Genomic DNA, 23,948 nt, shown 5'->3' with positions numbered 1-23,948 from the left:
CTATACACTACTTTTCTAGGGGTTTCTGAGTAAAGGCTAGATTAGCACTTGTTGGGATATTTTTGGAGAGGGGTTGCACTAAATGTAATCTGAGGTCATAACTGTTTCCATGATTATTTTCATCTTACAGTGGAGTAAAAGGGAGAACGGTACATCACCAACCTCTTCCATTTACTAATGGACAGCAATTCATTTTAACTATATAGGAATAGAGATGTTTGGAATTTATTTCTCCTAATAAGTGAGATAATACAAGAGAAGTCTTTGTGTGAGGATGTTAGCAAGTGTGAACTAATGTGTTAATGAGGTGAGAATGAGAGTGCAAAGAGGATGAAAGGTGGTGATTATATTTAGGATTTTCTATGTCTTTTCCAGTTTCTAGTTTGAGCCCAGGAGAATTAATATCTGCTGCAGTCTCCTATCATTCTACTCTAGGGTTAATGGTTAATTGAAGTGTCAGATAAATACACTTGCTTCTTTTATGAGTCTGCTCAGAACAGTTTACCATGGTTTGTGGCCAAGTTTAAGACCAACAGAGATGGTGAGGGAGAGCTGGAGAAGGGACATCTGGGATGTTGGCAAGAATTAAGAAGTTAGCTCTGACCTGATGGATCTCTTTCTACAATTCACTTCAACAAACATTTACATACTGCATGGTCTACATAGATATGAGATAGTATGTTAGCTTTTGGAGATCTAAATATTAAATGTGATATGGTCTTTGTCTTCAAGGAGCTTTTATTCTAGATTGGGGAAGGCAGTGAAAATTATTATGTATATACACAGATAAGTGATCTGGTGGCACCAGCCTCTTAGCTGTTTCTCAAACAAAATACTCCATCTCTCAGTTTGAGGATTGTTTCTGCCTTCCCTCCATGCCTGGAATGTTCTCCCTCTTCCACTCCACTTACTGACCTCCCTGGATTCCTTTAAGTTCCATCTAAAATCCCACCTTCTACTGGAAGTCTTCCCCAATCCCTATCCATTCCAGTGCCTTCCCTCTGTTAATTTGTTTCTATTCACCCTGTATTTATCTTTCTTTGCATATATTTGCTTTGTGTGTTGTCTCCCTCATTAAATTGTAAGCTTCCTGAGAGTAGGGACTGTCTTTTGCCTCTCTAGCACATAGAGCACCTGACACAGAGTAGATGCTTAATAAATATTTCATGATTGATTGGGAGACCCAAGGAAATTTCCAGACATAGTCCTCTAGGATAACTTAGGATAGAGTTCACTTTCACCTGGAGTGAGGTATTAAGACAGAAGGAATAAGGGAAGGCTTCAGGTAGGAAGTGTTATCTGAATTGAATCTTGAGGGAAGGTAAAGTTTCCAAAAGGTAGAGATGGAAAAGGAAGATTTCTTTCAGTATTGTGGAATGGCGTTCACTGTGCAAGTTCAGAGAACTCTTAGTAGTGGCTTAGTTAGAATGTGAAGTAATGTGAAATTAGTCTAGGAAGTTACATTGGAATTAGACTGAGGAGAGACTTAAATGCCAGACTAAAGAGCTTGCATTTTATCCTAGGGAGCTGCTGAGAGTGATTGAGTAGGGGAGTGACCCAGATGTGTCCCTCATGAAGATTATTTCTCAAATGGTATGGAGATTGGATTGAACAGGGGATAGAGAGGCTGAGGTAGGGTGAGCATTTTGAGCTGAGCTGGGAAAGCTAAGAACAATAATAAGAATTTGGGCTTTTTTTTTTTTTTTTAGCATTTTGGAGAAAAGAAGTGAAATCATTGCTTCTGTCATAGATAGGATGGTAATCCGAAATACAGAGAGAAGACAAAGCTGTTTGATGTTCATTTTGCTTCTTTTTTCTCTGCCAAGGAGTGTGATATTCAGGCTGGAAAAGATGGAACAGAAATGGCTAATTGGGAGTTTTCTATCCAAGAGGAGTAGGGAAAAATCAAGGAAGCTGCCCTTGGGGAATTTGTATCACCAGACCTAGATGAACTCCATTCCCAGGCAGTGAAAGAACTGAGGGATAGGATCCCAAGTCACTGTCAGAAACCTTTGAAAAGTGATAGAGCAATAGAGCATGGGGAAATAGAAAAAGAAATTCACTGAAAGAATGGAATCCCCCAACAGTAGATCAGGACTTTCTGCCAAGGGGAAAAAGAACTGGCTTTAGATTCTGAGGATCTAGATTCAAATCCTTTTATCTCTGTGACCTTGAGAAATTCTCTAGTTTCTCTGGAGTGCAGTAGGGTGATAGGCAAATGCCTTTGTCCATTAATGCTGTTAAAAAACAAATGTCTGAGAACAGACCTTCTGAGCAAAGGGACTTGATTGTGAGAGGTGCATATCACAGCATTCAGAGTCTACAAACATACCCGGCATGATTCCACACACTAACCATTATAGCTGACAGATATTTGTAACATATACAAGGAATGCAAGTAGCAATGCAAAGAGTATAAGTAAAATCTTTTTCCCTTGGTGGGGCCTGGGGGGCAGGCCTTAGATATTAGTAGGGTCATTGACATGGTTAATAGCCCCACATAAGGTGTCATGAAGTCACATTAAAACCATAGAAAGAAAAAGTCCTGGTGCCACTTCTACCTTATGTTCTTTTTGCCTCATTACATGTCCCTGGATGCTGAAGAAATGTATTATGATGCTTTCATTCAAGGGTATGCTGTAAGAAACTTGAGGGGTTGTTTCCAAGAAGATTAATCTTATTCCTATTCTTATAAGTCACACCGTGATATTATTAATTATTCCCTCTTATGATTGGTGATTATTTCTTCTATTTAGTTATTCAACTAATAACTGGGACTACTTCTTACTATTAAGCAAGAGTTACAACTTAACTAGAATAATTAAGAATGATTCAAAGCCAGTTAATTGCAATTTTTGTTTTATAATGCAGACCATAAAATGAAGGAGTTATATTAGATGACCTCCAAGTTCTGTTCTAGCTCTAAATCGATGATTCTTTTTGCAGTTAAGATGGAAAGAACCACCGAGGATGCTTGGGCCCAGAGTCCTCAGAGCTACATTCCCGATACTCCTACTCCTGGGTCCTGTGAGCTCAGTGCACTTACCCACAGCTCTTCCACTAGTAGCAGTGTGGAGAGTGATGGGAATCTCGGACTCGGAGGGCCAGAGGCGCTAGGTTGGGCCCCATTGAACCAAGGTGAGAACTATGCAGGAATACAGCAGAAGAGAAGGTTGAAGAGAGTCTGGGTTGGGTCCTTCATTTCCCTTGTCTGTCAGCCTTGTGGACTCCCAGTTTCTATTTGTCCCATGCAGAATTCTGGTCCTTCTTCCTTAGGCCCATGCAAGAATTCTGTCTCTTCTTCCTTGTCCCATTCAAGAACTCTGGTCCTTTTCCCCTGGAAGTGACACGTGTCCCTTCATTTTCCAATAGTTTATTGGTTATTTAAAAATTCCAGAGACCTTAGGCTCTGAAAACTTTCCACAAATTTTCTGGTATCTCCCTTTATCTTGAGAAAGAGCAGACCTTAAACCACAAGGAAAGACATTTGCATAATCCAGTAGATGAGGAATCCCTAGTGGTGTGAAGTTCCCCCTACTCTCTAACCCAGATCCCTCATACTGAAGATTAAGCCTGCTTCTTGCTCAATCTTAAGTATAGAATCAATATAGAGTAAAGAGAATGAGTACTGGCCTGGAAGCCAGAAGATTGGGTTCTAGTTCTAGGTTTGCTACTTAATAACTTGGGTAAACCACCTACTATCTCTTGGACTCAGTTTTTTCATGTGTAAAACGAGATGCCTGGATTAGATGGTCTCTAAAGAGCTTTTGTTATTATTTGTTGAGCTGGAGAAAAACTAGGAAACCATTGGTCATATGACTCTATGGGCCAAAGAGAATTCTTGTTTCATTTTGGACCCCTTTTCATAATTAGCTAGTCCCTGCTCTTTTCTCTAGCACCTTGGCTGTTTCATAGCCTTCTTTTCTGCAGTGACATCATGACTAATAGAAACTAAAGTCCCCCATCTTCTTAGTCCTCATTTCAAAGCTGTGTTTAGTTTACTTCCATGATCCCACCTTCCATCATTACATAGGAAACCAATATTGCCAATTAGGGCATTTCCTTACAAACTGGCTTCCCCAGGGCCAAATTCTCCTTATGGTCCTTACATTGAGTTGCAGAGCCCCTGATGGTGTCATGCACCATGGTGATGATTGCTGGTGTTGATGATTGTACAGGGATGTCTCTTGTCCCAGCTGGCAGTGCCCAGACCTCACCCTTGGAGGCCCTGGAAACCTATCTGAAGGACATCCCCCTGAACAGATCCTTGCGACCCCAGCCGCCAAGCAACTACTGGTGCCTCAGCCCTGGGCAAGGGGAGACGGTTCAGCGAAAGTCTGATCCAAGGGCCCGGAAATGGCATATGGAAGGTAAGAATGGGACTTCTTCTTTGCATATTGCTTGTCACAGAGGCACTGATAGATGTTTAGTGATGAGGGAGAGGGACGCCTATCTAGTCTCTAACTGGGACACCACAGCAAACCTCAAATTAGTTTGTCTGTCTCCTTTCTCACCACCCTTCATGTTTCCCTCCAAAACCCCTAGACCTCACCAAATCCCCAGGTTCCCTACTGCACTGACCCTACAGAATTCTTCTTCTTTTTTTAAAATCTTTAACCTCCATCTAAGAATCAGTACCAAGTTCTAAGGCAGAAGGGTGGTAAGAGCTAGGCAATGAAGGTTAAGCATCTTGCCCAGAGTCACAAAGCCAAGGAAGCGTCTGAGGTCAGATCTGAACCCAGGACCTCCCAATTCCAGGCCTGCTACTCTGTCTGCTGAGCCATCTGGCTGCTCACCAGTTGCCTGTATTAACATGTGTGTGACCTTCAATGCCTTACCTGAAAGGAGTGACTAATGGGAATTTAGGCTGTTTCAGACTGTCAAAGAGATGTTTTTGAGCCCTGGACCAGAGAGTACCACTGAATTGCCTGGCTTCTCTGCCTGCTCTTTGTATTGTTCTTGATAGTGGAACAATGGAAAGCCTTCCAGATTTGAAGTCAGAGGATCTGGGTGCGAGCCCCAGCTTGGTATTTGTATGACCTTGTGCAGAGCTACTTCACTTCTTCAAAGTTCCTTGCCTATAAAATGCAGGGGTTGAGGGACAGCTTGGTGGCTCAGAGGACAGAGTGCCTGGCCAGGAGAAGGGAGGACTTGGGTTCAAATCAGGCCTTAGACACTTTCTAGCTTTGTGACTCTGGGCAATTAACCCCAATTGCATAAACCTGGCCACTCACCTATCTTAGCGTTAATACTAAGATGGAAGGTAAGAGTATCAGAAAAAAAATGAAGGGGGTGAACTAGATGTCCATTAACGTCCCTTTCTTTTTTAATTTCTTTTTATTTTATTTTATTGATTAACTAAGATAATTTTATTTTATTTTATTGATTAACTAAGATAATTTTTCCATGGTTATGTGATTTATATTCTTTCCCTCCCCTCCTCCTATCCCCCTCCCATAGCCTATGCGCAGTTCCACGGGGTTTTACATTGACGTCCCTTTCTAACTTAACTTATGATCCTATGAGGCTGGAAAGGCCCTGTAAATTAGATTATAAATGAATCCGGCAGCCTTTGCTTCCTCCTGGAACAGACACAGCAGGGCTGTTTCATCTCCATTCACTCCTTAGGGTCCTGCTGCTTCCCCGTGTGGGTCTAGTGCCTGATTTCCCCACCTTGGGAGGGAGGGAGATGGTTCCTGGATCAAATCCTTGATGATGGCGGTGGGGGGTGTTCTTCCACACAGCAGTGACCGCGGGTTCTCTCCCTTCGCTGGGGCCACATGGCTGCGTCAAGGATCTCTCAGCTCAACGCCTGGGTCACCTGAGCACGCCCAGTAGCTTCTCTTCAGCCAGCAGCACAGACGGGGACGTGGGGCTCCGAAGCCCAGAAGGGAGCTGGGGTCCATGGTGCAGAGAAGGTGAGCCGGGCCCTGCGAGGCCATCCGTGTGTTCTGATGCACTGAGGGCAGAGGATGGGGTTGGGGGAACAGGGCTGGCTTGGAGTTTTATTGATGTCTCACTTAAGTTTCACACTAACCTAGGGGGCCTTAGACCTCATCATCTCTTGGGGATTGCTTCCACCGTAAGGTCCAAAAATTTGAAATCCCAACTTTTAGATGCCGCCTCTTATTTGTCTACACCTGCCATTCCCTTGCTGTCACCAAACCTGCCCTTTGCCCTTCCTGCAATCCATCCTTTATCTCCCAGACTGTCTTTGCCTCTTTGGTTTCCCTCGCTTCATACCTATCCTTATCCCCAAATCTTTTCAGTATTGAGTCTGGAACCAGGAAGACCTGAGTTCAAATCTGGCCTCAGATATTTACTGGCTATGTGTCTCTGGGCAAGTCATTTAACTCTATGTGTCCTCAGTTTCCTTATCTATAAAATGAGCTGGAGAAGAAAATGTCTCCTTTGTCAAGAAAACCCTAAAAGAGGACATGAAGAGTCAAACATAACTGAAACCATACAATGACAATGGACTAAGGTTGTCCAGACAATGACTTAAAATTTTTTAAACTTATTTTTTATATTGAACTTAACAAATGTGAAATTAAACAGGCCTTCTTAATTTATGGTGAGCAAAAAAAAAGAGGGATTGTATATAAAATTGCAGATCTCTGTTATGAAGAACTTGCTTTTCTTTTTAAGTATATAATAATTTCAACTTGGGTATTTTTAAAGCTGTCCTGCTTATCCATGCTTCTTTCTGGTTTTTCTATTCTCTTCTCTGCATTTAAAAAAAGATGTCTCAATAATCTTCTTTCTTTTCTTTTTATCACTGACCTCTTTGAAATGTAATAGTGAAATTTCCAAGTCAGGGTCATTTTATTTACATAATTCCAAATTGCAAGCAATGGCTTAAAAACAAATAAATAAATCCTTACCTCCTGTCTTAGAATCAACATTGCCTGTTGCTTCCAAGGCAGAAGAGAATTAAGGTGTAGGCAATGGGAGTTAAGTGACCTGCCCAGGGTAACACATCTAGGAATAGTGAGAGGTCACATTTGAACCCAGGACCTCCTGTCTGTAGGCCTGACTCTCAATCCACTGAGCCACCTAGCTGCCTCCAATGACTTCAAAATAAATAAATAAATAAAGACCCTTACCTTCCATCTTAGAATCAATACTGTGTATGGGTTCCAAGGCAGAAGAGTGGTAAGGGCTAGGCAATGGGGGTTAAGTGACTTGCCCAGGGTCACACAGCTGGGAAGTGTCTGAGGCCAGATTTGAATGTAGGACCTCCTGCCTCTAGGCCTGACTAGGTCTGACTCTCAATTCACTGAACCACCCAGCTGCCCCTCCAGTGACTTTGTAATTGCCAAGTCCAGTAGTCTTTTTTTCAGTTCTCTGGTACTTTGGCTACTTCCTACTCCTAGATATTCTTTCCCCTCTTAGCTTCAGAAATGCATCAATCTCTTCTAATTTTTCTCCTGTCTCCTTCACTGGCTCATCCTCTTCCTCTCAATCCCTCAGTCTGTTTCCTGAGAAGTTCTGCTTGGCCTTCTTTGCTCTTTCTTGGTAGTCGTATTTATTCCCAAGCTGTTAAACCACTTGTATATAGATGGTTCTCAGATAATTTCTCAAGTCTTGATTCTTCATCTGTGCCCCAGACCCATATGTCTATATAAACCTAACTTTTTATAAGATATCTCCACCTGGTTGTCCTCTGGATGTTCAAGTTCAGCATGTCCCAATCTGAGGTCATTATCCTCCTAAAACTGTTCTTCCATTCAAAGTTACTCTTTCTATTTTTTTAAATCCTTGCCTTCTGTCTTAGACTCATTACTAAGTATTAATTCCAAGGCAGAAGAGCAGTGAGGGCTAGGCCATTGGGGTTAAGTGACTTGCATAGGTTCACATAGCTAGGAAGTGTCTGAGGCCAGATTTGAATCCAAGACCTGCCATCTCCAGGCCTAGCTCTATCCACTGAGCCATCTAGCTTTTCCCTTTGCTATTTCTATTCATGGCACCACTATTACTCATCTTGTCTTCCATATTTGAAGACTCAGAGTTATCTTTGACTCTTCTCTTTCCCCAATACTCATACAGAAAGAGTTATCTAGTCTTTTCAATTCCACTTTCTGCAATGTTTTTCCCAACCATCCCTCACTAGAGCCCTGGCCCTCATTACTCCTGGTCTGAGCTCTTTAAAAAAGAGTTATTTGGAAGGGATAATTTTGTCCAACCTTTTCCTTTAATGTATGAGGAAACTAAGGCCCAGGGAAGTCTCATCTTGACAAGATCACACAGCCAATAATAGAGGGTAGATTTAAACTATTCTCAATCAATTTCTACCTTATCGCACTGCCTCCTTACAAGTCTTCCAGCCACAATTCTCTCCTTCCTCCAACCTATCCTTCATACCACCACCAGAATAACCTCCTAAATTCAAGAAGTCCCCCAAATCTCAGTGTAGTTTTAAGCCTTAGTAATTAGGTCTTTGTGGTTGTTCAGTTGTTCAATCATGACCAGCTCTACATGTTGCCATGGAGCATAGCTTGCCAATACTGTCCATGGGATTTTCTTGGTAAAGTTACTGGATTAGTTTGCCATTTCCTTTTCCAGTGGATTAAGTTAAATAGAAACTAAATGATTTGTCCAGGGTCATATAGCTAGTAGGCGTCTGAAACTAGATTTGAACTTGGGTGTTCAAATGAACTCTATCCGCAGAGCCACCTAGCTGCCTCCTAGGTCTAATACAGGTCTAATCCTAATTTCTTGCTCAGAAAAACATGAACTCTTGGGTCATTTAAGCCTTCCCCAATCTGGTGCCACTTTACCTTCTATCTGCTCTACGTTCCAGCCAAATGGCATTGTTTTTCTCCACCCCTCATCCTACCCCAGCCATTGCCCAATATAGACCATTATGGTTCAGTACCTTTGCTCCCACCCATTGTTTCCTAAGCCAGGAATATTCTCCTTCCCTCTCTTTCATCTTTCAAAGCCCATCTTCTCTGGAAAGCCTTTGATTTCTGTCATTAACACCCTTTCTTCCCTCCTAACTTACATTCCACTTTGTAACACTCTAAGGCATTTATTAGATAATATCATGAATTATAGACTTTTGTGTTTGATGTCTTATTCCTCTAATAGCCTGTAAATTCCTCAAGGAGCAGAGACATGTCTTACCTAAACTCTGAATCTCTACCACTACAATCAATAAGAAATTAAATTTAGGTTTTAGATTAAATATGAGAATTTTATAGCAATATTGTGGTCACTGATTTAAAGATTATAACTTAAGCCAAAAATGACTTTTAGTCATTTTTTTACATTTATTTACAAAGAGGTAGAAAGAGTAAAAAGGGAAAAAAGTTATCTAAAGAGACAGGTTTTAACAAGCCTAATAGCCCTTCTCTGGTGAAGTGAGGCTCAGCCCTGCAGGGGCTTCCCCATGTCCAGTGGTGTCTTCAGCTAGAGTTCCACCAACTCAGCCTCCTCCAAAGCTACAGCAGGGATCTCTGGAACCAGTCTCTCCAGAAACCAGGAAAGGAAGTCCAGCTACTCACCCACCCAAGATGAACTCCAAAGGAGAAGATCTGAAGGTCAAGTCCCAAGGCGAAGTCCTCCAATGCCGAAGTCCAAAGGAGAAGATCCAGGAGCAGTCCTCCAAGAAGCAGTCTAAGAACCAAAGAGTCCAAGGATGGTCCAAAGGTTCCTCAACAGGAAGTTCAGGACTTTTTATAGAACTTTTTCCATGTCACTCCCTGTCCCTTTCTCCACTTTACAAGAACCAATTGCAGTCTTTCAATTTGCCTAACGCTGCCCAGGGGCAGGGCAGTGGCCTCTGGAGTTGTCCTCCACTTTAGTAAGCAACTTGCGAACTACTTAGTGTTAAGTAGGGGTATTTAAGTTTTTGACTGATTAATTTAAAAATTGCTGATTGATAGACAAAGGAAGTTTGATTCACTCTTCACAATCCCCCCTGTGATTCTTTGGGAGACTAGTCTCCCCAGAGAATCATTTAACATATCCAGATTATACTTCTAAAGATCTTCTAGCTCCAGGTGCATACAATATTGCACTTTCTAAGAGGAAACTACAGTAGTTGGAGATAAGAGGGAAATAAAAGAGAGAGAGCAAAACCAATGTTTGCTAGGTGCATTGACAAAAAGCCAATTAGGGGGCAGTCCCAAGAGTTTACATTCAGAATAAATGTGTTCAACTCCCTTAAGTTTAATCAATTATGTCCCAAAGTTCATTCTGGATCTTCTGATGCAGTGGAGGTTTCTTTATGGCACTTTCTCCAAACAATTCAATCTCTTGATTCAAGGAGTCAGCGAGCTTCTTTTCCTGAAATTTTTTTTCTCAAAAAATTTTAAGTCTTGGATTTTATGAAAATTACACACTACACAGTTCTCTGATCACAGTAGGTATTCAATAAGTGTTGGCTAAGTCATACTGTTGATACAACTAAGTCAAGTTTAACAAGGACATTTGGTACTACTCTACCCTGGGTGGACAGAAATGATTGATAATGTGCTCTTGGACCCTAGCCAGCCTGGGCAGAGATTTGGGGGTCAAAGCCCAAAGACTCACAGACTCCAAACTGTGTAGCCAAAGCAGAGTTTGTTTGGTTTCTGCAGCAAGCCCACTTGGGAGCTCTCCCCTCCAGGGCCTGGAGAACTGTCTCAAGGAGATCTCCACGAGCAGGCCCCACCTTAGCCAGACTGCCTCATCATTGCTGACCTCAGGAGGGGATGGAATATTAAGAAGAGCAGATCCCAGGAGCTGGGCTTCAGACAAAGAAGGTAAATCAGAGATTTCTCTGGGGTGTGTACTTATGTCCGTGGGAGCACGGGAAGTGATAGACTGATACTTGATTCAGTGAACTCTTCTCTCTCAGGGACCTGTGATCTGGTCCAGGATTTAAGAGGAAAATTTTCTATTTCAAAAGAACTAACATCCAAACCTAAATTGGACCAGCCCATTAGGAGTTGGTGACTTATCCCCCATGTTTCTCGAATTTTTCAGTCATCATTCTTATACTGGCTTCCTCCCACTATCTCCGTTAGTTAGGCCTGAGTTCTAAGCCTTCAACAGCATCAGTAGTCCCTATGCTTACCAACTAAGTTCCTTTCAATTCCGGGTGAATTAGCAGGACTGGCTGTGCTATTCCTTTGCTCCCTTCACTCCTGGCCCATTTCCCAGGGGGAAAAAAAAAGATCCATGTCTAGAAGCAAAGAGTATTCTGGAATAAAATCCTCTGAAAAGACTAGAGATGCTGAGAATATGTACTAACCTTTAAAAAATCATCATCATCATTATTATTTTATATTATTTATTTTTAACATTTATTATTATTTTTAAAAATTCTAATTACTAAGCATTGCTTTTCTTATTCTCCCATTCCTTCTGCCCCTTTCCATTGAATAATTTAAAAATAAAGAAAAATAAAACCCTCATAGCAAATACAAATAGGAGCATTTAGATGGCAAGACCTGGAGTTAGAAGGACCTGGGTTCAAATATGGCCTCAGATACTTCCTAGCTATGTCACCCTAGGCAAGTCACTTAACCCTGTTGGCCTAGCCCTTACCCTTCTATCTTAGAGATAATACAGAGACAGAAAGTAAGGGTTTAAAATAAATATGTATAGTAAAGCAAAACAAATTCTCCCATTGACCATATCCAAAGATAGATGTCTTTTCTTCATTTTAAGGGCTCATGTCTCCCACAAAAATCTTTAATTTAATCTTTAATCCTCTGGAATCAACACACCTATATCCTTTGAAACTTAGAGGCTGAGCATGGAGCCAACAGGTCTGACCTTCTTGTTGCAAACAGGACTGGGGGGTGAGCCCCATGACTCTCTGTGCCCCAGGCAAGGTGGAAAAGAAGCTTCCTCAGAGAGTCTGAACCTAGGCAGCCCCCAGAGCAGAGTCTGCAGCTCCTTTGCTTTCCACCGGACTGGTGACAGAGACAAGAAGACCACTGACGTGGGGCCCAGGAAGTGCCTTGGAGAAGGTGAACCTAAATCTCTTTGTCTGTATGTCCTGATTGTTCCATGAGAGCAGGAGCTTCTTGAAGCCGATGATTTTGTCTCTATTGCACCTCCTTGCCGATGGGGCTCTTTCATCAAAAAGAATTCAAAGACAAAAGAGGGCTTTTCCCTGCAGCCCCCCTTTATATATTTTAATATTTTTTATATTTTTCCTTCCTGGCAGCCAACTGCAGAAAGTTTAGCAAGAAGAGTTAGAGAGCTTTGAATGATGGTCATTGTGGAAAATGAAGGATGCTTAAGAACTGTGTGGTACAGTTGGGGGGCCCTGGATTTGTTAATAATGATAATGATAGCTAGCATGTAGTGCTTTAAGGTTTGTAAAGTACTTCATATTATACATGTTGAACCTCACAATGACCCTAAATGGTAGGTTCTTTGATTAACCCCAAACTGAGACAGACAGGTCAAGTGACTTGCTCCAGATCAAACAGCTAATAAATGTTTGGGGCAAGATTTAAATTTAGATCTTCCTGACTCCACGTTCAATGCTGTATCTACTGCACCACTTTGATGCCTTCTTGATACTTATAGGACCTTGGGCAAATCAACTGAATTCTCTGGGCCCCATTTTCCTCATCTATAAAATTAAAGGGTTCGACCAGATAATCTCTAAGGTCTGTTCTAGCTCTACATTTAAAACTGTACCAATCAAGTGTTTATTAAGTGTTTACTGTGTGTTGAACTGTACCATAAACTAGAGGTACAAAGACAAAAGGACCAATTCTAAATACTACAACCTTGGAGCTAGGTGGCTCAGTGGATAGAGATAGACCTAATGACAGAAAGTCCTGGGTTCAAATGTGGCCTCAGATATTTCCTAGCTGTATGACCCTGGGCAAGTCACTTACCTCCAGTTGACTAGTCCTTACTACTGTTCTTCTGCCTTGGAACTGGTATTTGAATCAATTCTAAGACAGAAGGTAGGATTTCAGAAAATAAAGACTTAATTAATATGGCCTTAAACGGGACTTCTGTAGCTGTTCCAACCTTCCTTCCTTTAACTCTTCCTACAATGTAACAGGCTCCTCTGTGGGAGAAGCTTTGGTCTTGGCTAGCTTCCCTTGGGTTCCCTCTGTGGGTTCCCCACAAGAGCCTGGTCTAATTTAGCAGAATAATTCTCTCCAGCCTCAGGCCCAGTAAAAGATCTATTAAAGAAAGGGAGATGGCGAGGGAGCATCAATATTCTCTGCATCCCCATCCCACCTTTCTTCCTCCTCCCCATCACTGGCCCTAGCAGAGTGCCGGGCTCAGCATGCCATCCTCTCTAAGGGGACAGGAGCATACCTGTTTCTAAGAGTGCCAATGGTTTGGGGCCATTCTTGTCTGCCCAGGGATAGCTCCCAAGCCCTCTCCACTTCGATGTCTGGAAAACTCCTTGAGGGGAATCTTGGCCATGAGGCCCCTGCGCTTCACCTGTTTGGCCAGCCCCAGCCTGAGTTCCGGCTCTAGCCCCAGGTCCATCCACGGTGGTGGCAGCGGCAGCAGCAGCAGCAGCAGCAGCAGCAGCAGCAGTGGGGGCTCCGAGGGGGAAGATCCGAGGTTGGAGCCTGAGCTGTGGAGGACTCATCCCAAGGGTAAGTTCTTTAGTGGGATGAGGGGGAGGAAGGATGAGGCCCAGAAGCTGTGAGATCCCTAACGTGGACACTGGGTTTTGCTTTGGTTGACAGAGTGTCCTCTCCTCTCCATCCCTCGGGGACCTGCCTCTCAGGCCAGCAGCCGTCCTGGCCCCCTCACTAGCAGTTCTGATAGCCCCACGAGAAACAGAGACCAGAGGAGGATGGAGCCTGGGGATTGGCGAGCTCTCAATGCAGGTGATCTTTGCAATTCCTTATTGGGGAAGAAATGGAGGGGACACCCTCTTCCCTTTAAGAGAAGTACCGTCCAGAAGAGCCACTAACCTCTAGGTCACCTTGCCGCGCACACATTATTGGGGTCACGGTGTAAATCGTTCTGGTTTTGCTGAGCCTCGTTTTTCCTCTCAGCTTTGAAGGCAGAAGAAACTTCAGGATGTAGCCCTAGGATCCACGGGGAGGATATGCCTGCAGAAACCTCCCATGGGCCCCCCACTCCCAGCAGCACTGAAATGGGTGAGTATCCCTAGGAGAGGGGCAGAGAGAAAGGAGGAGGGCGAGCAGAGGGCTCGGAGGGCAAAGGAGAGGAGAAAGGAGGGGGTCCCGCTCTGCCTTTTCATCTTAGAGCGCAAAGAGCTGGCCAGGGCGTCAGAAGGCCTGCCTGGGCTTCGGTTCCAACTCTGCCATTTTCTAGCCTTGTGACTTTGGACATGTTACCTCCTTCAGCCTCTCTTTGCTCATCTGTAGAATGGAGATCCTTCTGTTTGTAGTACCCATTTCACAGGGCTATCCAGAGGATCTAATGTGAAAATGTATGTAAAAATGCTTTCAAGGCCCTAAAGTAGGGGGTCACATTAGAATCTGCCTTCCCCAATTGGTAGTGTGTCGTCGTGGCTCCAGAGCAGTGGCCACAGGCTGAGCAGGTGGACAGGAGAGAATCTCCCAGAGCTCTGGGGGGTCTTTGGGGTTCTGCAGCACCGCTTATAGCGGGCCCAGAGAAGATTCTGTTTCTCTGGCAGAAGAGCCCCAAGATCAGGAACGTCACTAATCCGGTAGATAAGGGAGTCTAATGGATAGAGTCAGGAATAGCCTGAGTTCAAATCCCACCTCAGAGATTTCCTAGCTGGGCAAGTCATTTATCTTCTCTCAGCCTCAGTTTCCACATCTACAAAATGATGGTGAGGTATCTGCCAATGAAACAACCTCTATAAAGCACTTTGCCATCTTTAAAGCACTTATAAATGAGATTTTTCCTTCAGTTGTCATAGCAACATTAAGGAACGTGAGGCCCCTTGGGCGGATCCACGGCCATTCTTGGATGGAGACAGGGTGGATTCACGCCCGGGCGGTCCCCATCCCCGGCCCGCTCAGGGCTCCTGGAGGCTCAGAGTGCGGTTGGTTTTCCCACAGGGCCCTCTGCTGCTCCGGAAGAAGCTGCCGACGTCCCAGCGCCCTGCCCGTCCTCTGGGGGGCCCGAGGTCCAGGGAGGCGCTGAGCGCCCGAAGGCTGTGCCTGGACAACTGAGAGTCACAAGTGAGCCGCTCATCTCTGCTCAGGCCTGGGGATGGCCCTGGGGCCGGGGGAGGGCTCAGCCAGGACCCTCGGGGGCTGCCTAACTCCTGTCTGCTCCGCTGCCGTCCCCACGAGGCTGGGACACAGCGCCGGGCTCCGACCTCCATCCCCAGCTCGGCCTCTTGTAGATTCTCTGTCTCGTTCCTTGGCCCACCTCCGTGGCTGGGACGGCTGCTGAAAGGGCCCAAAGCGTGGGAGCTCGGCTCTTCCCCCATTGGGTTTGGAGGCAGAAATCTCGAGGCAGGCATTTCCATTCTCATCCTCCCTTGTCAGCTAGGCGCACACCGGCGCTCCCTCGTCCCCTCCTGACGAGGACACTCCACACGGGCAGCCCCCCGAGTCCTCCGGCCGGGGGCAGGGTGGAGAGGCTGATCCTGGCCAACAGAGCAGCAGATCCGACTGGACCTTCCAGGAGGAAAAGGCTGCCCAGCCCGGGTGCTCTGCGGAGCTTGGCTCCTCCCAGCATCTCAGCTTTCCGGGTTCTCTCCGTGCAGGTCCCGAGGACGCCACGCCAGCCACGCCGGACACGAAGGCCGGGCCCTCCACAGGACTGGGTGAGTAAGCTCAGAGGAGAGCGCCCCTCCTCTCCTAGCCCTCACCCTCGCTGCCCTCTCGGGAGGTCTCTCCTAGGCTTTGGGGATGACGACGGCTCTCTACATAATGAGGGGATTGGACTATTTCAGACGTTCTGAACCATTTGGGGATCCTGAGCCCCTTTGCCAATCTGTTGAAGCCTATGGATCCCTTCTCACAATAATGTTCTTAAATGCATACAATAAACAATAAAAAAATAAAAGATATAAACAATAAAAGAAATTTTAATAATAAAACAATAAATAGAAATAAAATAAAATAAAAATAAATGCATACAACAAAATATGTCAGATTACAAAGGGAACAATTATTTTGAAGTAAAGATGTAATTTTGTTTCCCACTCAGGTTCATAATTCCCCTAAAATCTATCCTCCTGAAGAAGCTGTGAACTAAGTGACTTAAGGCAGAGGGATTAAATACATGGCCTTTGGCTGCCTGCAACACTTTTGGGGTTGGGGGGAACTAGATTAAAATGTAATTGGGAAATACTTTGCAAAAGAAACAAAAATGCACTAGATTATAGATAATGTTAATATGTGGTTTTTGAATCAAAATGTAGCTCCTAGGAATCCTTCTGTATAACTTAAAGGCCTTTTTTCTATTTGATTTTGATATCACTGATCTAAGGTCTCTTCCAGCTATAATATTCTATTAGTCTGTGAATTCTAAATGGGAGAGGGAAGAGGGTTGAGGTAGGCTGGAAGCTAAACATGGTTTGCTTATTACCAGCAGCAGCAGGGACTGAAGCTATTCCCCAGTCCAGCCCACCAGAAATACCTAAAGACATCCAGAGCTGGGGTGGCTCTTCTGCCCTGACCTCCCAGGAAACTCTATCACCACCGAGGCCAGATCGAGGGAACAAACGCCTGTGTTCTCTGGGTGAGCCTGCTGCCAGCTGTTCTACAGGTGTGAAGAAATGACCTTTCCTTTATTGTTGTGGCGACTTGAAATATTTTTAAAATATTTTTTATTTACACATAAAAACAACTTTTTTTTTTTAACCCTTACCTTCCGTCTTAGAGTCAATACTATGTATTGACTCCAAGGCAGAAGAGTGGTAAGGGTAGGCAATGGGGGTCAAGTGACTTGCCCAGGGTCACACAGCTAGGAAGTGTCTGAGACCATATTTGAACCTAGGACCTCCTGTCTCTAGGCCTGGCTCTCAAGCTACTGAGCTACCCAGCTGCCCCCTAAAAACAACTTTAATATTTATTCTTTTATAATTTTGAGTTCCAAATTCTCTCCCACCCTTCCTTCCCTCATCCCCCATTGAGAAGTCAAGTAATTTGATAAAGGTTATGTGCAGTCAGGTAAAACATTTTCATATTAGTAATGCCTTGAAAGAAAACACAGACCAAAAAACAAAAACAAAAACAAGAAACACAAAGGTTTTTTTTTTTAAATTTTATTTATTTGTTTGTTTATTTATTTAAACTACTGCCTTCTATCTTGGAACCAGAAGAGTGTTAAGTGACTTGCCCAGGGTCACACAGCTGAGGTCAGATCTGAACCCAGGACCTCCCATTTCTAGGCCTGGCTCTCAATCCACTGAGCTACCCAGCTACCCACAAGAAACACAAAGTTAAAAAAAAAAGTATGTTTTAATCTGCATTTATATTCCACCAGTTCTTTCTCTGGAGGTAGATAGCAATTTTCATCATAGGTCCTTCAGAATTGTCTTAGATCCTCATATTGCTGAGAATAGCTAAGTCGTTCACAGTTGCTCATTGTACATTATTGCTGTTAGGATGTATAGTGTCCTCCTGGTTCTGCTCACCTCACTCTGTATCATTTCATGTAAATCTTTCCAGGTTTTTCTGAGATCATCCTGTTCATCATTTCTTATAGTACAATAGTATTCCTTAACAATAATATACCACAGCTTGTTCAGCTATTCCCAAATTGACAGGCATCTCCCAAATTTTCAGTTCTTTGCCATTGTGGTAACTTTTTATTATGATAGACTAAGACCCCAGAAATTGGAAGGAGGGACCAGAAGGGGCACTAGCTTTGCACTGGAAAAAGAGTTTGAGATCAGGTCAAGGAGAAGATGCTTAGGATCTTCTCCCAAAACCCAGGGTGGCCAGGCCAAGATGCCAATTAGATATCATCCTAGTTAGGACAGGAAACCTGGGTCAGTTACCTGCTATGATTACATCAGGCTTAGATCCCTGTCTTCCATAACTTCACCATTATGGACGCTGAGCTTTATTTTAGCTTATTTTCCTTTCACTGTCATTAAAGTTCTTTAATGTCTTATTGCAAGGTGGAAGTCACCGTAGGTCCTTGAAGGCTATGCCATCTTTGGCAGGTCCTGCCTAGCTGGAAAATCTTCTAGGACAGGACTGGTGGTAGATCGTATGTTTTGGATGCAACCTAACTCAAATTAGAAAGATATCAGAAAGTTTGCCATTGAGTGGTAACAGCTTCTATTAAGAGATGGAGGGAAAATCAAGGGTTCCTCAAGTATTGAAGTATTCTATTCCCTATGCCCAAAGGGCTTTAAAAGAATGCCTGCCCTTTGATCCAGCAATACCACTACTAGGTTTGTACCCCAAAGAGATAATAAAAAAGGGTTGTACAAAAATATTCATAGCTGCACTCTGTGGTGGCAAAAAATTGGAAAATGAGGGAAATGCCCTTTGATTGAGGAATGGCTGAACAAATTGTGGTATTTGATGGTGATGGAATACTATTGTGCTGTAAGGAATGATGAACTGGAGGAGTTCTACATGAACTCGGAGAACTTCCATGAACTGATGCAGGGCAAAATAAGCCGAACCAAGAGAACATTGTACACAGAGATGGATATACTGTGGTACAGTCGATTGTAATGGACTTTGCTACCAGCAGCAATGCAATGACCCAGGACAATTCTGAGGGACTTATGAGAAAGAACACTATCCACATCCAGAGAAAGAACTGTGGGAGCAGAAACACAGAAGAAAAACATATGATTTATCACTTGGTTCTATGGGTATATGATTGAGAGTTTTGGTTTTAAAAGATTGCTCTATTGCAAAAAAATGAATAATATGGAAATAGGTATCAAATGATAACATTTGTACAAGCCAGTGGAATTGCCTGTTGTCTCTGGGAGGGCAAGAAAGTGAATCGTGTAAACATGGGAAAAAATTTTTAATTAAAAAAATGAAGTTTTCTATTCCCTTTGAATCCCCTCTCCATCCCACCACATCCTTGTCTTAAAAAACCCCAACAAACTTGTGATACCTCCTAGTGAGGACACATCCCTACCAATGTAAGGCATCACTTGTTCTATAACCTATAGTCTTAGAGAAATACCTGGGACACTGAAGAATGAAATGACTTACCCAGGCCCACACAGGTAACATATTATTGGAGTCAGGATTTGAACCCAGATCTTCCTGACTGAGACTGGCGTGGTATACATTATGTCAGTGATGGGCAAACTACAGCCTTTGGGCCAGATGCAGCCCCCTGAGATGTTTTATCCCCCCACTCGACATTATTCCTAATCTGGAGAATACAAGTAGGATACAATACAATGAAACTTCAAAAGAGTTGCCTTAGAAACAGACTGACAGAGGAGCATTTCCTTTCCTTTGGCCCCCTCTTTAAATGTTTACCCAACACTGCATTATGTCATACTCACCTCTCTCAAGGTTCTAACTAGCAAAGTTCTTTGGAAAAACTCTGTTTTTTTAAGTCCGGACTTAAACAAGTTGAGGGAGAGAGAGCAGAGTGTTCATTTGTAGACATGCGAGTAGGCCAAGGCCAAGGGCCTTTGGGGTGCTGACGAGGAAAGAGAGTTGCAGATCCGGGGTGGTCCCGGATCTCGGGTGGGGCTTAGAGAACTGGCCCCCTTCTGCTGGGAGGCCTCATGGAGTCGTCCCCAAGGGCCCCCCAAATCAGTGTAGGGAGCGTGGCCCAAAGGAATGCCAGGAGAGCGATCCTGGCTAACAGATTGGTGATTTATCCTATTTATGGAGGGATCGGTGGAAGCCACGGGATGGTCTTGGGAAGGGTCCCAGCGATGGTCACCCCAGGACGGCCCGCATTCCCAAGAGCTCTTTGGCTCCCTCCTAGCAAGCCAGGGTGGTAGGAGCGAGACTCTGGGGGCGAGTGAGGGCCCAGGAGGAGATCGGCCACACACTTACACCTGAACCTGATGTCTTTTCCGATTTCAGCTCCGTCGGGCAGTCGGATCCCCGGCTCAGCCGAGACCCCCAACAAGGCCCCGCGCCTGGCTCTGCCCGCGGGGGCCGCGGCCGCTCCCCCGGCCTCCTGCCAGTGTGGGGACGCCTTCCGGGGGGAGCTGCGCAGCCTCGGGGCCGCCCTCACCGAGCAGCTGAGCCGCCTCTCCTCCACGCTGGCCACCCTGTCTCAGGACGTGTCGGCCATGAAGAAGCGCGTGAGGTTGCTGGGCCGGGACCTGCGCTCCCAGCAGAGGCTAGGAAGGGGGGCGCGGCCCTGGACCCCGTGCCGGAGATACCACCGGGGCTGCCTGCGTTCTGTCCGGAGACGGCGCCGGGCACAGCAGAAGCCCGCTCAGCGACAGCCCCCACACCTTGGGGAGCAGCCGAGAGATCTGGGCGTGGGGGACGCTCCCACCTTCCTCCAGCGGGAGACGCACATGGTGCCCCAGCTGCCTCCGGATGCTCCCCCGGGGGCGACTTCTCCCTTTGGTCCCCATCGAGGCGCATCGCCCTGCTCGCTCCTCCTGCCGTCTCCTTGTGCTGCGCTGCCGACCGTGCGCTCCCCTCAGAGACGGCGGGAAGACGACCAGAGCCCCCCGACCCCTCCCACTGCCGGATCGGCTTCCCAAATTGCCCCCCCTCCGAGTCCGGAGGAAGGCTTCAGACCTTGGCAGGAAACGGAGCCGTGCCCGTGGAGACCCACCGCGAACCCGGGCACGAAGGGAGCCTGGTCCCAGCAAGCCAGAGAGCCCTGCGGCCGGATATCCGAGGAAGTGACCACACAAGCCCAGCACGGAGGGCCCGGCTAACGGACAGGCCAGCCACTGGCCAGGTCCCTCGGAGAGGCGGCCTCCCTTTTCCAGGGGTCCCCCGCGGGAAGCCGAAGCTTCCTTCTGAGTCGCCTTCGGCCCAGCTCTCCCCTCTCCCCCCTTCCTGCCTATTCTCACTGGGGCTCGGCTTTCCCAGGCATTTTGGAGACATTTTCTTCAGAGAAGAAGCTACTATTTGGGGATATTGTCTTTCCCTCTTCCTTGGCTTAGGCTTTGATCAAACCTGGATGACCTGTTCCTTACCACCATTATCCCTTTGCCCAAGAACTGCCAAAGTTAACATGAGAGAGAGAGAGAGAGAAAGAGAGAGAGAGAGAGAGAGAGAGAGAGAGAGAGAGAGAGAGAGAGANATGAGAGAGAGAGAGAGAGAGAGAGAGAGAGAGAGAGAGAGAGAGAGAGAGAGAGAGTATAGCCGATGTTCACTTAACCTAAACGGACCTTTCCTCAGACCTTCCCTTCCCCTCGCAGGAACCTGCCCCATCTAGGGCTTTGTCCCCCCCACAGCTGGAGCAGAAGAGCCCCGATATGGGCCTGAACCTGCTCCCCCAACCCCAGTCAAATTAGCATAAGGCAAAGTTTTGTAGAGCCAGAAGGATATCAGTTTGTCACCCAAGGGGCTGCACAACCTTGGCTTCTGGTCTCCCTTCCCTCCCTCCCCTGCTACCTCAATTTTCACAGGGTGAATCGAGTAACTCTCTCCCCTCTTCGGTGAGCCAAAGGGCCAGTTACAGACAACTCTCACACCAGGAGACTCTCGCTACCTCGTGCTCTAATTTGTTGGCTTTGCCTTTGGTTTCAGGGGACGGGACTAGGTTTGAACATTGAAGTTTCCAATTGCTAAGAATAAACGTAGGGGACAAAGCCTCCTGAGGCCTACACAGTCTTCTTTAAAAGTGGGGCAGGGGAGGCAGACCCCCCACTTCCCATTATGGTAGGTAAACCAGTCCCTCTGGTGATGTAGTGTTGGGAACGGCTTGACTTCCCTTGTGGAGGAAGTAGCTGGCTGGTGGACGGAAGGGGCAGAGTAGCCAATTAGGGGACAGACCAGTGTGGGAGAAGATATGATGGGAGGGCCAAGCAGGCTCTCGGGCTCCAGTAAGAAAAGTACAGCTTCTGGGAAGAAGCAGGTGATAGTCCGGCTCCTCTGTACTTCACTCCTGGTCAGACCACAGCTAGGGATTATTGTGTTCACTTTGGGAAAGGCAGTATTAAACTAAAGAACAGGGTACCAAGAATGGTGAAGGACCTTGAATCATTGTCACTGTAAAGATCTGCTGAAGGAACTGGACGTGCTTGGTCTGGAGAAGGAGACGGTTGGGGCTGGGGTGGACAGAAGAGCTGTCTTCAAGGACCTGAAAGATGGCCATGTGGAGAAGGATGGGATGTGTTCTGCACTGCTCCAGGAGGCAGAGCTAGGAGCAGTGGGTGGAGATTTTCGAAGAAGTAAATATAGCCTCGATGTCAGGAAAAAGGGAGCGATCCAAAAGTGGCGTCCGCTGCCTTGCGATGTGGTGGATCCCCACAGCTGGCTATCCTCAGACAAAGGCTGGAATGGCCACTGGTTGGAAGTGTTAGATTCTTTTGGGAGTTGCGGGCTGGACTAGATGGCTTCTGACCTCCCTTCCAACTCCTAGAACATGATTCTGGACAGAGACAAGTGGAGGTGTAGGGATGAAAGAGCAAGAAATGTTTGGGGTTGGAGGTGGGATCAGATAGAGGGGAACATGACCCTGGAAAGGGCTTGTGGCCTTTGCTCGTGCTTGAGACTGCTATCCCTACCACCTCCAGGTGATAAAACAACAAATACCACATGAATTAGCAGTAGAAGGTTTGCTCTAATGACTATAGGCTAGAGCATGAAATCTGGGAATGAGATGAACATGCAGAGAATGGTGTGGCAGACGCTGTGCATCCAGAAGGGAAAACTGGTGGAAGCCATAAACATGCTGTGTTCCTATCAGTCCTCAGTCCTCCACCCTGTGGGAATTGAGAGATATTTTGGGGACAGAACTATCCCCATGGAGAGGGGTCCTCTTGGATTCTCTGTGGGAGAAATGGGGGGAAGACATTGATGCTGTTCCTTGTTACAGCTGGCACATTGCTTTCCTTTTGATTTTGCCAAAGGAGCCATGGCCCCTTGGCCCCTTCCTTGGGTTTTGTGGGTATTCCTATATACTATATTCTATAGTGAGTATTCCTACAACAATCTCCTTATTCCACAAATCTTCCCCCAGTCTTGGTCCTATACATAGGCAAAATAGTCCCCTCAATTAAAAATTTCTTCCCTTGAGCTAAACCCAGTATTAAATTCTTAAATACTGCACCCTTTTAGGTTGACATTGTCTCCAAAAACTCTTTATTAAAATTCACCTGGTCATTGAGAAACTTATTTTAGTACTAGCACCCTTTGACCCATCAATAATAATATGTAACATTTATATAGTACTTTAAGGTTTACAAAGCACTTTATAAGCATCTCATTTTAACCCTATTACAATTCTGGGAGGTAGATGCTATTTATCCCTATTTTCCAGGTGAGGAAACTGAGTTTGAGAGGTTACCAGTCACAACTAATAAATGAGGCCAGATTTGAATGAAGAATCTTCTTGACTTTGTCCAGTGCTTTATTCTCTGTACCATCTAGCTTCTTGCTAACTAGGATTACAACATATGCTTGATGATTTCCTTCGCTAAAACTCCATGAAACAGGTAGGTCAAGCACCCTTGTTCTACAGACTCAAGAAATCAAGTTCAGGTTATCATGTTACTAGGCCTGGTGTCAAAGTCAGGGCTCACAATTCTAACTCAGAACTCTTGGCATTGCCCAGCCTTAGCTGCTGCCTCACAGAGATCAAGCCCCTGAGATAATGAGGATGTTTGGATGGAAGAGTCAAGGAATAGGGTAGAACCGGAGTGTAGACTGCTCCCTGAAGAGCAGGTCTGGCGGGGCACTACAGTGGGAGAGACTGGCCAGTTAGGCTGTCCAACATGAAATCACTTTAGTTGAGGGGAAAGATGAAGAGTTAGGTTCAGAGGAATGGCAGGGAGAGCAAACCATCTATAGTGAAATTCCACTAAGGATTCAATCAGTCAAACAATTAACATGGCATCTCTGAACCCTCTAGGGCTATGCCTTTTTAATGTATGATGTGAATATAAAATAAGGAGCCAATGTTCTTCCCATGGTTGCCAAACTAGC

The 23,948-nt window shown here is 45.4% G+C and overlaps 1 protein-coding gene across 1 annotated transcript in view; it reads left to right on the top strand.

Annotated features, from left to right (window-relative positions):
- KRBA1 (KRAB-A domain containing 1) overlaps positions 1-20,783 on the top strand; it is a 33,268-nt gene extending 12,485 nt beyond the window's left edge. The window contains exons 9-20 of the mRNA XM_044678457.1: positions 2,947-3,138; positions 4,197-4,370; positions 5,745-5,918; positions 10,587-10,751; positions 11,787-11,966; positions 13,335-13,577; positions 13,671-13,814; positions 13,986-14,090; positions 14,985-15,107; positions 15,641-15,700; positions 16,471-16,647; positions 19,911-20,783. Coding sequence (XP_044534392.1) covers positions 2,947-3,138; positions 4,197-4,370; positions 5,745-5,918; positions 10,587-10,751; positions 11,787-11,966; positions 13,335-13,577; positions 13,671-13,814; positions 13,986-14,090; positions 14,985-15,107; positions 15,641-15,700; positions 16,471-16,647; positions 19,911-20,728 — 2,555 coding nt within the window. The 3' untranslated portion in view covers positions 20,729-20,783. The remainder of the gene's footprint in view (positions 1-2,946; positions 3,139-4,196; positions 4,371-5,744; positions 5,919-10,586; positions 10,752-11,786; positions 11,967-13,334; positions 13,578-13,670; positions 13,815-13,985; positions 14,091-14,984; positions 15,108-15,640; positions 15,701-16,470; positions 16,648-19,910) is intronic.
- The last annotated feature ends 3,165 nt before the right edge of the window (positions 20,784-23,948 follow it).

Source organism: Gracilinanus agilis, chromosome 5, assembly GCF_016433145.1.
Source record: "Gracilinanus agilis isolate LMUSP501 chromosome 5, AgileGrace, whole genome shotgun sequence".
Classification (NCBI taxonomy): domain Eukaryota; kingdom Metazoa; phylum Chordata; class Mammalia; order Didelphimorphia; family Didelphidae; genus Gracilinanus; species Gracilinanus agilis.
This window is presented reverse-complemented; position numbering and strand designations above follow the sequence as displayed.